The 16,234-nt window shown below is 41.2% G+C and overlaps 1 protein-coding gene across 1 annotated transcript in view; it reads right to left on the bottom strand.

The window, feature by feature from the left end:
- Window positions 1-264: 264 nt before the first annotated feature.
- LOC123514005 (basement membrane-specific heparan sulfate proteoglycan core protein-like) overlaps window positions 265-16,234 on the bottom strand; it is a 53,863-nt gene continuing 37,893 nt past the window's right edge. Inside the window, exons 2-8 of the mRNA XM_045271548.1 lie at window positions 10,048-10,163; window positions 8,481-8,558; window positions 4,646-4,778; window positions 3,112-3,165; window positions 2,786-2,958; window positions 2,090-2,219; window positions 265-520 (exon numbers count right to left, since the gene is read on the bottom strand). Of these exons, the coding sequence (XP_045127483.1) occupies window positions 381-520; window positions 2,090-2,219; window positions 2,786-2,958; window positions 3,112-3,165; window positions 4,646-4,778; window positions 8,481-8,558; window positions 10,048-10,163 (824 nt within the window). The 3' untranslated portion in view covers window positions 265-380. The remainder of the gene's footprint in view (window positions 521-2,089; window positions 2,220-2,785; window positions 2,959-3,111; window positions 3,166-4,645; window positions 4,779-8,480; window positions 8,559-10,047; window positions 10,164-16,234) is intronic.

Here is a 16,234-nt window from a genome sequence, read left to right as displayed (position 1 = left end):
GATGAGTGATGTGATTTACATTCATGAAAATTAATTATTGGTCTTATTGACCTTCAGTTAAGAGAGAAGAGACTAACTGAATATGTGACTAAACAAGGCAAGTTTTATATATATATATATATATATATATATATATATATATATATATATATATATATATATATATATATATATATATATATATAAAACATTCCTTTAATAAAACATTGCAGTGTGGTCACAAGACTTACAGCTATGTAGGAAGTGACTGAAGCACCCATGAAATTAAAATACATTGTATTTTGTAAATCTTCGAGGTATTTACAAAAATAGTATCTACAGTCATACACACAAAAGAACATTAAACTGACAATTTGAGTTTTGGATTAAAAGGGCAAAGATCACCAGCAGTCATCAAGGCTGAAGGATGGGAGGAGGCAGGTGAGAGAGGTGGCAAGCAGCAGCAGCAGTAGCAGCAGTGGGGTGGTGTGGGATGAAGCAGTGTTGTGGCCACTCTGCTGCACTGCAGCACGGGGTTGGTCTGGAGATTAGATAGAAAGAGAAAGATGAATTCTCAGTTTTCAACAGTTTAAAAATATTGGCAGCATGCCATAGATGTTCTGAAAGATTACCAATTACTTGAAGGAGTTTATGCAAGAAAATTAGAGGTAGATATGACTTTCTCAGATATTCGCATTTTCAATTTGGGAACTACATCAAGGGATGGCTTTCTATTATCATTATTGTTGTTGTGAGTTTAGGCCTAACCAAACATTCCCCTCATGGCCTTTGAGCAGAGAAGATGGGAAATGAGGTGATAACATGTAATTTACACCTGCCAGGAACCCTTATGACCTGAGACAGGAATTTTACCCTTGGGGTCTATCCTGCAGCCTGCCTACTAGGAGACACGTGTCATCCTCATTTGGTGGCAATGACACTTTTGACTAATTGTCGCCATTTACACACACTCACCAGGTAAAAGGAACTGGTGTCGAGAGAGAGATGGCGACAAGTTTGCTCACTTTTGTTTTTCTTATGGTGTTAATTTGCACTCAGGGCTCAAAATAATATTGATCCTAGTTCCCTATAGCTTCAGGCACACAATTCCCAGCAAGCACATGTCACACAAGGTTTTTTATGTAGAGATATAAGCATGTGGAAGGGCATGGATATTTGCCGCCCTTGAGTAATCTTCAACTGTCACTTGCATCTCTGGGCTGCCCACACTGTAGGCTTGGCCTAGGAATGTGCTCTCTTCCGCCAATTTGGGATCCACGTGGGAATCTATACTTTTTATTATTTTGCTAGTGACACCTCCCTGGTATAATGTTTAGTGCACCTGGGTACTAATCCCAAACCCTGGTTTGAATCCTGGCTGGGTCAGTCTGCATACACCTCACCCCCTTTGTTGAACCTTTCCTTGGACTGGTTGAGAAGTGGAAATCCTAAGAAACTGGGAAAAGTAAACTGTGGTGATCTGGCTGTCACTGCCCCTGTGTTCTTGGGTAACAAATATAACCACATGTTCAAAGGTTAAGGAGATGATGTCACATTGGTCCAGATGTTTTGCATGCAAAACTTCTGGACATAATTTTTATGTAGTTATTTTTTATGCCTTATGTTGAGATATTCATGATTTTAGTGTTATATTTCGTGTTCATTCCCGACAAGAAAACTTGAATACATGTGACGCTCCTTAAATCTATAATAACCTTCAGGATGACAAACGAGGTACATACGTGGGCAATCATAAAGACATCATTCTAAAGTATGTTCAAATTCTCAGTGTGACAATCACAGTGTCCAAATCCTATGTAGTACAAGCACTTTAACTAGTTGTGGTCACACTATTGTTGCTTCTGCAATTAGTAAAACTTAAGTTCAAAACCAAAATGTTTTAAGTTTAACATGACCATAAGAAAGAAAAATTTCCTATTGCCACCAAGCAATAGGAGGGTACAGGGAGGTGAGGGTGAAGGAGGGGTTAAAATTCCTGGCCCTGACATTTCCTTTAACTCTGTACTGTCAGATGTGTTGGCTTATTTTTCTTTGCATCTATTGTTGCTTGGAGAAAGGGTCTAGAGTTTACTGTCTTGCTCTCACTAACCTGACTGGACGTGGACCAACACAGATGCAAAACCTCCCGTGTCTGGCCGGCAGGTGTAGCGCCCAGAGTCCCTTGGCGTGACGGCAGACAGTCTCAGTCGACTCACAGTGGTTGTTGGATTTTTTTCTGTCTGAAAGGAGACATTTACTTTCTAAACAGTCTGCCACTTTTTTTTTATATACATACAACTGAGAAAAGTATAATAATAACTTCTCTCCAATCTTGCTTTTATCATAGGATAGAATGTTTTCACATCATTCTTGTTTTTCGTTTCTTCTTTCCTGTGTGGAGGACAAAAAGAAGTTCCTCACATTTTTTTCTGATTGACAAGCTGTGAGAGTCAGAAGTGACAAAGTTAGTTGTTTGTTATTATGCAATTGCTCTTTGAACACATGGCACAAACAGTTAATTGCTAGAAATTATTCCATCTGAAAGAGGTGTGAAGGTTAATCCATTTATTTTCTCCAGCATGTGATGGTGCATTTCATATAGTAGATTCTATGTCATGTGCATCATACACATTATCTTTTTTAGAAATATGATTGTAATTTGAAGCTTCTTCTTTTTTGCTTTCAATCCCATCTTCTCACCACCACCTTCACTCTTCTACACTGCCACACTCACTACATTCTCTGTCACCACCATTCACCATCATGCTCCACATCAACATAATAAGTACACAACACTGCTACTTGCCTGCAGCGCAATTCCACCCCTGGGAGCGTCATAATCCAGTCTGGCAGCACCGCGGTACCACACCACTGCCTGTGGACCCCTGCCACCTGGATGATCGGCGGTACAGGTCACAGCCAAAATGCTTCCTTGCTGGATGTATCGCTCTCCTGCACCCTCAATACGTACCTGTGTACCTACCACAGTGACACCTCATGTGAGTACAGATATGGTGGTGTTCAGTTATGTAGCTCAGTATTAGTAACATATTTAGTGTGGAGGATAAGTAAGTGTGCCAGATTTACATTATTTCCCTCTTGGGATGGATAAGCCTGTCACTCGATACTCACTGTTACTTTCACTCTCCACCTCTGGCATGTGGAAAGGATCGTCCAAACTTTTATCTGTAAAAAGAAGAAAAAAACTTTACTAATGCAGCACTCACAGCAGTTACACATTGTAGAAAATGTATAGGATTTTTCTACGATTAGGTAAGGCCATTGTATGCTCATTTACGTATGTGTGTGTGTGTGTGTGTGTGTGTGTGTGTGTGTGTGTTTGTTTGTGTATGTGTGTGTGTGTATATACCTAGTTGTATTTTACCTAGTTGTAGTTTTACAGGGTCTAAGCTTTACGCTTGTGTGGCCCTGTCTCCGTATCTATACTTATCCAACTTTTCTTTGAAACTATGTATACTCATTGGTGACACCACTTCTTCACTCAAACTGTTCCACATCTCAACACGTCTTTGCGGGAAAATATATTTTTTAACATCTCTCAGACATCTTCCCTTCCTCAAATTTTTACTATGTGATCTTGTGCTTTGAATGTCATATTCCTCTCTCAGGATCAGTTTCTCATTATCCACTTGATTAATTCCATTCATCAATTTATAAACTTGTATCAGATCCTCTCTCTTTCTTCTCTGTTCCAAGGTTGGTAGATCCATAGCTTTTAGTCTCTCCTCATATGTCATCCCTTCAAGTTCTGGAACCATTCTTGTAGCCATTTTTTTGTAGTCTCTCCAACTTCCTTATGTGTTTCTTTTTATGGGGGGTCCACACAACTTCTGCATATTCCAATCTGGGTCTTATTATAGTACTTATCATTTTCTTCATCATTTCTTTGTCCATGGAAATGCTATTCCAATATTCCTTAGCAAATTATGTCTCTTTGAAAATTCTATCTATATGGCTTAGTGGTTGATTGTTTTCTTCCATCGTCACTCCCAAGTCCTTTTCCTTTTTTTACTTTCTTCAGTTTTATTCCATCTCCCATCTTATAGATTCCCACTGGTCGTCTTTCACTCCTTCCCATTTCCATGACATGGCTGTTGTCCACATTCAATTCCATCTCCCACTTCTTACTCCATTTCCAGATCTTATTTAGGTCTTCCTGCAGTATTTCACAATCCTCTTTTTGCTTTATAACTGCAGTTTCGCATCGTCCGCAAACAGATTTATGTAACTGTTCACTCCCTCTGGCATGTCATTTATATAGTGTGTGTGTGTGTGTGTGTGTGTGTATGTAAGATTACTTTTATCTTCAGAGAAAGGAAAAAAAAAAGACGTGATGAATATATGAATAAATATGTCAGGAAGTAATGAATGTAAAGTAATAAAATAAACTGCAAATCTTGATGTAAGGTTTGCTCCAATGAGATGTTGCAAGGCTTGAGTCTCGGGTGTTGTGAGTCAGACTGAGGTGTTACACATCCAACATCCTTGCTTTGTTGAGACCTAATGAATACTGTTGCTTGCCTCACCCATGAGATGGAACTGTTTCTCACATTCATGAACACTGAGCTGGTGTAAACATGAAAGGTGTTTGTAGTGTGTTCTTCTGCATGCCCACACAAACACATTATCTAATAAGCACACTCACCTCTGACAACAAGAAGCACAGGTGTAGTGATCTTAGGGTCAGAATTCACCTGACACTCGTACCAGCCTGCATCACCTGGCCGGGTGCGTTTGATGTGTAGTGTCCACTCATCTGTGTCTGGCGGATGTAGCACCTGTGGAGGAAAGTGCCAAATGTTACTAAGAAAGGGAGAAAGAAAGAGATTGTTAGTTCACTGAAGACAGGAAGGGGATGGAAGTGTTTGTTATGGCAGAGTTTAATATTAAGAGTTAGGTGGAAGGGAAGGAGACATTGCTATGTGAGGGAGGGAGTAGGTGTGTTAGGGGTTATCAGGAACAGAGACTGGTGCTCTGTGGAAAGTACATCCTGGGGGGGTGTAGAAATCTGCTTTATAAATTAATGCTGAATGAAACTGTAGTGAAAGTATTTTATATATTGCTCTCTCTCTCTCTCTCTCTCTCTCTCTCTCTCTCTCTCTCTCTCTCTCTCTCTCTCTCTCTCTCTCTCTCTCTCTCTCTCTCTCTCTCTCTCTCTCTCCGGTATGTGTGTGTGTGTGTGTGTGTGTGTGTGTGTGTGTGTGATAGTAACTAGTTTTGTTTATTTTGAGATGCTAGATAGAAATAAATTCATTGTGGCACAAAGATGTTCATAATTTTTTTTTATGATTTTGTACAACATTTGTTATCTAAAGAGACAAGGGATGCAGTTTGTGGCTTGGCACACTGTAGTGGTCAGCCATTGGGCATGAGACTGTCTGCTTTCTCTCATGCATATTTTTCCCAACTCCCTACTGCAACTCTGGTGTTAAAGTTAGTCATTACTTTAAACCTTTCATCCCTTTTTCATGTAACTCTGGCACTCCCTGCATTTATTTTCCCCTATTTATGACTTAGATTCTTTAAAGAGGGAGGTTGCAAGACATTACCCTAATTTTAGTTGATCTTTTGTCCTTTTTCTTTATGGACTTTCATATTAGAGAGTATTTTTTTTATACTGTACATGCATTTTGAACCATTTTGTAACCTTTGGCTGGAGCCCCTTCTATGTCAAGAAATACTCGTAGTTTTATACATATATTGAGTACAGTGCGTGGCTGTGTTTAAAACACATGGTTTCAAATGAATGTTCTGTAGCAAGTGAAGCAGTTGTACCTTAGTGGGATCCATATTTCTCATCACTGACTCTCCATACTTACGACAACTAAGAATCATAATAATTTTCCTTAGGTATAGTATATTAGTATATTTTTTCTATTATCCCCTTGATTTACCGTGTTAAGAAATTTTCTGGTAGGATTTCGCATTGGTGCCCGCTATGCTCCATCCATTTCCCGCATGAATTGTGTCGCTTCGTAGATTGACATATGCAAATCTGGCCTGAGCGAACCCTTACTGTTTGTTGACACACGCACTGACTCGCTCAGGCCCCGAGGTCTTCACACACATCATCATGGGCCTCATGGCGTTATCTTCTGCTGAGGCTGCTGCTGTTGCAGTAATAGTTGTTGTTGTTGTTGTTGTTATTATTATTATTATTATTATTATTATTATTACTATTATTATTATTATTATTATTATTATTATTATTATTATTATTATTATTATTATTTTTATTATTGCTACACACTATCATCATCATTGTTATTAATATTGTTATTTTTACCGTCGTCATTATCACTACTACTACTACTACTACTACTACTACTACTACTACTACTACTACTACTACTACTACCTTCTTCTTTTCATCCTCCTCCTCCTCCTTTTCTTTTCGTGTAGTAACCTTTAGCCTGTGTCACAAAAGCGGTCTTCTGACATCAAACAGAAACTCGCGGAGATGATCATGCAAATTCGTAAGAAAGGCGGAGATCAGAGCAGGCCACGCACGGGGTCTCGTTCTGCCTGTTATTATCCTGTCGATCCCTGCCCTCTTTTATCTAAAGGAAAAGGAAATAAAGAAATGATCTTCAGATGTAAGAACGAACATATGGTATAAGAGAAGCCACAAAATGCGCAAAATGCCTAAAGGAAGCAAAACAAGTAAGGCTCAAAAAACAAGTCTGAAAAAATAATAAAAAAAATCTAACCGAGTTTATTTTATTATTATTATTATTATTTTTATTTAATTTTTCGTGCCTAGTCATGACATTTCGATGTAAGCCCTTTATTTTATTTTCGCAGTAACATAATTTTTATATCCGTGACTAAGAGAAAAGTGGAAGATTAAAAAGAATGCAGTATAGAATTTCGCAGTGTTCCAGCAGTTTGATCCGATGAGAGCGGGGCGTGCGGGCCGACCATCAAGCTCCTATTGTTTTCACGGACGGATAAAATGTTTGCAGTGGTATTCGTGACTGTAACTGTGACTGTGATGACGCCTAGCACACAGTTTCATTCTTATCCACTAGTGTTATTTGACGTAATGCGCGTGACGTGGAAAGACAACGAGCCAATCGCACGCTTAACTTTTTTCATGATTTTCTCCCCCTCTCCTCTGCTTCCCCTGTGTGATGTCTCGCGAGCGCCTGTCATCCCGCCACTCCCGCCTCTAATTACGACAGTGACCAGCTCTCCCCCGCTGTTATGCCCGAATTGCGATTTTCCCCTCCACTTTTCAACAGCTTCAGGATTTCTGCTGATTACTTTATTTTGCCTTTTGATGGAGGTTTAAGTTTAATTTGAAAGCCATCTGTGATATATACCGCGTCTGTGTCCTTCCTGAAATAAAAACGAGTGAAAATCTGAGAAGTGTTTTCTTTTTATTTCATGCATTCTAACTCGCCAGAAAAAAAAAAGAATACCCTCTGTCGATCCGTACAGTCCCCACTAGTAAAATTCACTCTTCACCGGCGATCACCATTCATTGTTCACTCGCCACGTAGCATCCGCCCGTCCCACACGTCCGAAAGGGGAAAGGTTATAATCGCCAAATGACACCCCGGGACGCAGTGTGAGTTACTAGTCTAGATTAACTTTTTAATTCCAAAATCTGGGTATCTCTTTCTCTCTCTAAACTCTTTGCCCTTTTTCTCTCCTGAGAGGTGAATTCCAGTCTTTTTACTTTATTGTTACTAACAGTGTTTCTATTGAGTCTCTCTTTGAAGCGCCTTCCTTTCTTCTTGCCAAACAAAAAAGGGAAAGAAAAATGCTTATTCTCAACTCAGAACTCAGTAAATGGATGAAGTGCATGAAATATTCCCTTTTCCTTATTAAACAGAACTAGAGAGAGAGAGAGAGAGAGAGAGAGAGAGACGTTTATTTTTAGCACATCCACGAATATTGAAGCGTAGGAGATGAAAGGAAGTCAGTAAAGAATGTAATAGTAGGAAACTCCCCTTCTGTATTTTCCAATATAGTTTACTGTTGCTCATCTTCGTCCCTCTGTGTTCAGGCTTTCTCATCAACACAATTTTCAAAGGTAACAGAAATAATAAGCTGGGTTCTCAAGAGTGCTTCTCATGTTAAAACTCTTCAGTACCATGACACTTTTCCATATTAATTTTTGCTTGCTGTTTGGTGATTTTATACAGCTTCAGAAACTTATGTGGAGATTAAAATAGTGATGACTCTGGCCATTAATCTTCTGACCTCCATGGACCCTTCCTAATATCAATAAAATCGTTTAATTAGTAATCACACCAAAAGCTCATGATAGGAATGCGTTCCAGTAATGATGGGGTTAATAATGTAGAAATTTAGTTAGTCTATCAAAAACAAAACCACACCAACGAAAACCTTTTGAAATGCAGTGTACAGGCGCGGAGCAAAAACGTTTCAGAAAATAGACCTCAGTACCATTTCTTTACTTACCACCTCCCTTCCTGCCCTTGCCGCATTGCCCGCGCCCCGCCACTCACCCTATATCGGTCGTCCGGGGAGTAGGTGAGGAGCCCCGCCGTGATGATGTGTAGCCTCCGCCGCCGCAGCCACGTCACCTGCAACATGAGAACCCGTGAGTGCCAGTCGCTAGAGGAAGGTGGAATCAAAATTGCCAGTATGTGTGTAAGAGAGAGAGAGAGAGAGAGAGAGAGAGAGAGAGAGAGATGGGTTATTTGCCTGTCTTCTCCTCGTTCAGTAGAATCAACTCCGCGGTGAAGTCTTGTCTTTCACTCTGCGCTGGAAGAAAAAGCAAATGCAGCCCTATTGGTGCGCATAAAACACCAACAAAAAAGTAAGACCGACGAAAAGAGAAGGCCGAAAGATAGGAATAAGAGCATGTAAGATTGGCCGAGGCAAGAATAAGCCGCAAGGAGAAGCAGGAAAAAAAAAGTCATCATCCTTCGTTTGCATAAATTTCTCGCTAAGTTTGGGGAATGATCTGCGTGCCTTCCTCCATCCCTGCACTGCCTTGCCTTACACCGCGCATCCAGTCCGCTGCTAATACACCCGTCACACAAGAAACGACTGCAATGGGACTGAAGGAAAACGCACAAAGAAAAAGAAAAGGCCAAACAAATGAATAAAAATAAAACGTAAAATAAACAATTGAATAAACAAGCAAATGTGTAGAAATAAACAAAATAAATGAAAGAATAAATAAAGGTATATTTCAAAAAATCATCACGAACTTGTCAACATATACGAAAATAAAGGTGAAAAAAAATCGTGATGGACGTTGTTATATTCGTTCTTTTGGTGGTCATGTAATGTGTCTAGACTTGTGCAGTTTGGCTATCTGTCTGTGTCTCCCTTCACCTTGAGATTTCTGGAGTTAATATAACGACAGTGCCTTAAAGTTTATAGTTGGCTCGCCCTGACGCAACCACTAACTCAATGATTCCACCTCTCCCCCTACACATAGGTACCTGCCACCACCACCACCACTACTACTACTACTACTACTACTACTACTACTACTACTACTACTACTACTACTACTACTACTACTACTACTGTCGCTTCTCTTACCTCAACTCCTGCTCCTAAAATGAATTCCGTGGTTGGAGGAAGTCAAAGGGCGTCTCGTTCTAATAATGTCAGGAAAAGGCATCGCTTCAAAGAGAATAAAAGAGGATAAGGTTTCATTCACACCTAGACGCTGAAGTGGCTGGGCTTTTTTGTGGTGTCCCGCTTTGGAGTTGTTATTGAAGGGTATTAGGGTCCATTAAAGTGGAGGAAAGATGGACTTTTTTCGTCAGCGCTACGCAATATTTCTTCTTCTTTGTCTTGTTCTTGAAGAAGCCTGGTGTGGTTCCTCTTTTACAGTGGTGGAGCAGGAAGGCCACGTGCTGTTTGTTCATGTCTTGTCTCACAGTAATGAATGTCAACACTACTACTACTACTACTACTACTACTACTACTACTACTACTACTACTACTACTACTACTACTACTACTACTACTACTACTACTACTATATCACCCATCCTTTACGCTTTTCACTACACGGCCTTCTCCTCTCAAAGCACTGTGGTGGCTACTTACCGATCTGTCTCCGAGGTTGGCCACTCTACAGGGGAGGAACGCATGGGACCCTTCGCTCACCGTCACATTCACTGGTGCGTGGACGAAGGAGGGACCGACGGGCCACGAACACCAGCCTGTAGGAGAGACGAACTGGCTGAATTAAGTAGTGCGCATCGATGACTTTATTGGATATTCATGAGGTGCTGAGAACTTCGTGGCATTATAGAACAAGCTACAGACGAGGACCATCGCCTCAAGGAGTTTCTCGTGTAATTACAGGGAAGGACTTGCCGTTATGTCTCGCATTGCCGTGTTTAAAAGAAACTAATGACGTGTTTTACAGTTATGCACATTCCTGCTACCTCATCGCTACTCACGTGACGCGCCTGTCAGTGCCACATTCATGCACGTTCACAAACTAACCCTGCGTGACAAAGGAGAGAGAAGAAAAATAGAGAAGAAATGTCTTGAAAATAACTCCTGAAGAAGAAAGTGGTATCACTAAAGTAAGTTACCATGAAAACCTGAGCGACATAAGGTTCTCCAAGAGCTTGTGGCTGTGAGGAGTCAGTCATGCTAAGTTCTCGTAATTGAAGGGCAAGAGGCTGGAAGGGCTTCATAATTACAACCTCCTCGCCAGTCACCTCTTGACTAGGGATGTGTAACTTCACTTCCCCGGCGAGTCGGCTAATGCTTCCACGTCTGTGTGATGCATGGTCTGCCAACCAACTTCTGCTGCTCTGCCCCTAAGAGTTTGTCATTGCTGTCCGGCGCCGCTGCTCGAAGGTGTCCCTCAAAAACTCCTCCCGATGCTGCCTTACGCGAGTGGTTGTGAGAAATGAGTATAGAATGTCTTGAAAGCATATAGAGCATCGTGTCTGTTTGGTTCAAGGTGTTTAGTTTGGCAGAAAGCGAGAGAAGGTAGCATAGGGAAGTGTGTCTTACGTGGGAACTTAATTGATATCATTTTTTATTCCGAAACACTTTACTTTATCATTACGACTATTTATAAAGGCCACCGAGACGATTAAGTGCCTTTACATGAGTGTTTCTCTTATCAGCAATGTAGAAATGTCACTAATCTGTCACTAGAACTGTAAAACCACTCTTAAAAACCAGTGTAACTTCAACTACAGCGCCTAAGTGTTTCAGTATACGTTTCCTTTTTTTTACTTGTTATATATTTGCCAACATTTTCTGTGTATGTAGAAACTCTAAGCACTTCAGTTCTCAAAAAAGTGTGTGTGTGTGTGTGTGTGTGTGTGTGTGTGTGTGTGTGTGTGTGTGTGTGTGTGTGTGTGTGTGTGTGTGTGTGTGTAATTGCTCGCCGTCATTCAAGGTTTCCGGGTTTTAGACAAAAGGAATTCTGATAGTTTTTTTTTTTGTCGAAATTTGGCTTAATTCTCCGCAGGTGAGTATTTTTTCTATTTTCTAGGTGAGTTCTTTGTCGGACTGCGTGTTAATTACCTCCTGCTGGGAATTCTTTGTGAGATCTTTCGTCAGCAAATCAAACTTGAAGTAGGAGAAAGCTTATGAGAACGACCCCCTTTCCCTCTCTCTCTCTCTCTCTCTCTCTCTCTCTCTCTCTCTCTCTCTCTCTCTCTCTCTCTCTCGCTGCAAAAAGAAAAAAAAAAGTAAAATAGTCTTACTACTGAAACAAATACAAGACGAAACTCGCAAATTCACATCACCGCTAGTCTTGTGTTGCGTAAAATCGTGACGTCTGAATCTTATCACACACAAACCCACAAAAAATCTTCCTGGTGGCTCTATTTCCAAACATTTCTTATCGCCTGCTTTTTGAGGGATTCTGTATCTATGACAAGCCTGTACTGCCTCGACTATCACGACACTATGGCTCGCATTCTCAAACACTTTTGTGCTTCGCCACCACTATTTCAAAAGGCTTTATCTAAATTTACACGAGTTCTTAACCCCTTGAGTACCATGACACGTTTCCATATTCATTCTGCTTGCTATTCAGTGATTTTATACAGCTTCAGAAACTTATGCGCGGGGGGTGGGATTAAAATAGTGAAGATTGTGGCCATTAATCTTCTGACCTCCATAGACCCTTCCAAATGTCAATAAAATGGTCTAATCTTATACAAATCTCAAGGTAAAAATGTGTCACAGTTTTGAAAGGGTTAAGGTGTTTTCACGGTTTTAGAGGTAGAATGACAAGATTTCTACATTATAAACTGGTGGGGCACTCTTGAAAACCCCGCTAATCATCTCTGCGGCATTTGAAAACAGTCGTGGTGAGAGAGCAAAGCGTTTCTGAATACGGGCCTGAGACCTACATGTGAATTGAAGGAAAGAATTAAGTGGGTGGTTACAGGATAGTTGCACTTGTTTCCCCGTTGCTCGCTCGTACTGCTTTGCCATCGATTCAGTACTAGAGACTAAGTGGCTAATGATGAAAAGGTTGGAGATGTCATTTTTCCCTCAAGCTTGTATCACCACTTACCCTTTACCACTTTGAAGGCGAGAGTGGCGTGCGTGACGAGTGGGGGAAGTACTTGCTCTCTACCAGCTTTATGTTTTGCGCAAATAATTCACTCTAGCATAGATATTTGATTCACGTTGAGTGTTCTTTTGTGTCTCTTTTAGTTTTGTCATTGCGTTAACCTCTTCAGTACCATGACATGTTTCCATATTCATTCTGCGTACTGTTTGGTGATTTTATACAACTTCAGCAACTCATGTGGGGGATTAGAATAGTGATGACTCTGATCATTAATCTTCTAACCTCCACAGACTTCTAATATAAATAAAATCGTCTGATCACACCCAAAACTCAGGGTAGAAATGCGTTCCAGTAGTGAAGGGGCTAATTCCTGAAGATCATCGCCTGGTCATCAGTATTACCTGCAGCAACAACACACAAAGGGAAGGGAAGAGAGTAAAAAGACCCAAACTAATCATCCTGACGAGTTTCCCTCTAACAGCAGCATTAATTGGTGTTACATTGTTTCCAGATGAAAGAAATTCTGTACGTCTGTGTATATATGCCTGTCTGTTGTGTTTGAATAGCTTCCTATGTGTAGTGTCACTGATAGGTTGGGAGGTGTTTTTTTTTCTTTTTTCCATTTTCTTTATCCATGTTCATTTGGTACGGATTTATTGGGGCTCATCCTGTAGCACAGCACAGTATGATCCATCTGTTATCTGTTCTGTCCACTTCCTCCTTTGCTTCTTAATTTGGTCGGTGTCTTTAGTTTGGTTTGCCTTCTTACCCAGGTTGATCTTTGTTAGTCTTTGCCCTTTGTTCCTCTATTGGTTTGTCATCTATTCATCGTTTTATTCCTTACGCTTCACATTTATAAGGTGGAACTCTTAAAGCAGGTCAGGGAGAGATCACACAGGAGATGGAAGATCGAAGTTGGTGCACATCTTTTAGCAGAGGTGGCACAGTGTCGCGACTAACGGGGTGTCAGCAGATGACTTGAATGACAAATGCGATCACGTGTCTGTTCCTCTCAAGGCTGCACCGCGGGAAACAGGGAAGTCGGGCAGCAGCACAACTTGAACCTCATCTCCCTGATCTAAATGAGGGACGTCCATGCACACTGTGTTTGAGTGAAGGTAATTTTTTAATGTAATAAATAGAAATAGTGGCGTGGTGGAACAGGAGCCCCCGTCCACCTACCAGCCACCCGTCTCACTCACTCATTCCTCCATCACAGCTTCATTTTCAACTTCCAGGAGGATCACATGTAAGTTTTTCCCTCGCTTATCACATACATATGCGGGAGATACTTCTTTGCAGCTTCCTTCCTCTTCAAAACTTGACTATTAATAAACTTTCGCATCTCATATTCAAATTCGTATTTTCAAAAAGCATCAACTTCCCGCTACCTTGGCGTGCGGGAAGAGCAAACAGTTACTTCCATTAGAGACGGATTATCATGTCAGTTGCAGAGAAAGGGATACAATAACGGTTCCCCCTTATGATTATTTTTTTGTGATGAATCCCTGCAAAACTGTATCTCGAATCCAAATAAGGCAGCCGTACTTTGAAGGTGAAGCTCAAGGTGGTTGTCTACCATTCCAGCATGAGTTACTTTTCAAGATTTTTCGAAATTTCGTTTGTCTGTAATACGTTTTGTGTTGTAGCATCATAGCTGGCGCCACGCTCTCCAGGTTTCCGAGGGGAAGTAATGAACTATCCAGTAAGCATCAACGCACTTTAAAAACTATACTCTCTCTCTCTCTCTCTCTCTCTCTCTCTCTCTCTCTCTCTCTTGCAATTTAAGTGAGCATTTTTTTTACGCCCTTGAAAAAAAGCACCACAAGCCTTGAAGAGTGAGATCATCAGTGGACATCATCAACTGGGTTCTTTTCCTCTCGCTATCGCCTTTTCACGTGGCTCTCGGACGTGGCGCCATCTGTGTGTTAGGACAAAAACTACATTACCTGTGCTGCAAGTCCAGGAATTCTGCACCAGTGTTGGCGGTAAGGGTGGCGCATAAAGGCTAGTTCATTGGTGCCGTCACCCGGCGTGCCAAGGTACCGGTGATCTAACGACCCTTGGCTTCATCAGGGAAGAAATAATAGAAAACTCAGAATACAGGAACCATATTCTGAAACACTCAATGCACCGGACATCCACAAAATTCGAAAGGCTATAGTTAAAGTAATACGGCTTTTTAACGATATTTTGTTGCTTTTCTAGCGATATATTAACAAGATTTCTACATTGTCATTAGGAGAAACAGTCTTGAGAACCCTGCTAATTACTTTCCGGCCTTTGAAAACAGTCATGGTGAGAGAGCAGAGTGGTTCACTGTACGAAACCAGCTTCACAACACAAACGCACTTACACGACTCCTTCCAATTACTGCCTCCAGTCATCCGCGTCCGTTAGTTTTTCCATGAACCTTTGCATGGCGCAGAGACATTGCCGAAGCACGTAGGGAGCCTGTGCAGCCGTCTCTTCATTAAGGTTTGCTCTGAGTCCATGCTACAGGATCAGCACACGAAACCAACAAAGACAATATCAAGATCGTATCCTAACAATGGCCGCAGTGTTGCTTCCGTGATTCACTTTGCCTGCCGCTGCTGACACTGTGATGGATGGTGCTTTGAAGTGCAGGTGGTGGTGAGGTAATCGGGGAGGGATGTTATGTGGCAGGAAAGGCAGTATTCATGGTGGGTGAGAGGGAAGCAGCTGTAGCGTGGGTCGGTGTTGTGTTGCAGGTTGGCCGAGTGTTGCAGTGTTGCTCACCTGGCTTCACTGCAGGTCAGGAATAATGGCAACATATCCTACCTTATCATTTCATTTCTGTCTTTGGAATTTTTACCGTTTTAGTATATGTATTTCTCTCCCTTAGAATTTCCCAACGTCTTTTTTGTTCTTTATATAGTATCTTTCTTGTTCCTAATTGATCTAAAACGTCTAACATGTTTTCCCGCTGTTGTGAATGCTGCACCTCTTTCCTCTCTTAGTTCAAGGCTCCGCGCGGGCACCACCATCGCCCAGGCTGGTGATGATGTGAAAGCCAGACTGACGCCATCTCCACTGACATAAAATTCTAAAGTAATTGCATCATCCCAAATAAACACTGATATCCTGAGGGGTCAGCGGAGATGAGAAGCTAGGTGGTGATGAAGGTGCCGAGGCCAGGCAGGGAAGAAAGGAAGAAAGCAAGGGAAGGAAGAAGGGTAAGAGGGCTGAAATGAATGAGGGAAGGAGGGAAGCAAGAGCATAACAAAGGGAGAGGTGAGAGATGCTGTGTAATTCCCCTTCCTTGTCTTTTCTCCCACTAAGCCGAACACTCAAACAGACGCAACGCAACCATTAGCCTCTTCAATACCGGGACACATTTTTATCTTGAGATTTGTGTACGATTAGACTATTTCATTAATGTTACAAAGGGTCTGTGGAGGTCAGAGGATTAATGGTCAGAATCGTCACTATTTTGATACCCACATGAGTTTCTGAAACGGTAAAAAATGAAATAGTAAGCAGAATGAATGTGGAAGTGCGTCATGGTACTGAAGGGAGTTGAATTAAAAGCACTAATAACAGAACGCTCCCCACAACACTATGAAGCGATTTGATCCTTTAATGGAAAGATACCAATGCCACAAAACTACAAACTCGGAACTAACATTTCATAGACAAGTGAGTATGTGGATGTCTTTTTTCCTTCAATATTTGGCCAGCTTTAGTGACGTGGCCTAGACCATTAGTAATTTT

This window comes from Portunus trituberculatus, chromosome 37, assembly GCF_017591435.1.
Source record: "Portunus trituberculatus isolate SZX2019 chromosome 37, ASM1759143v1, whole genome shotgun sequence".
Lineage (NCBI taxonomy): Eukaryota > Metazoa > Arthropoda > Malacostraca > Decapoda > Portunidae > Portunus > Portunus trituberculatus.
Note: the sequence above shows the minus strand (reverse complement) of the source record. Positions and strands in the feature narration are given on the sequence as shown.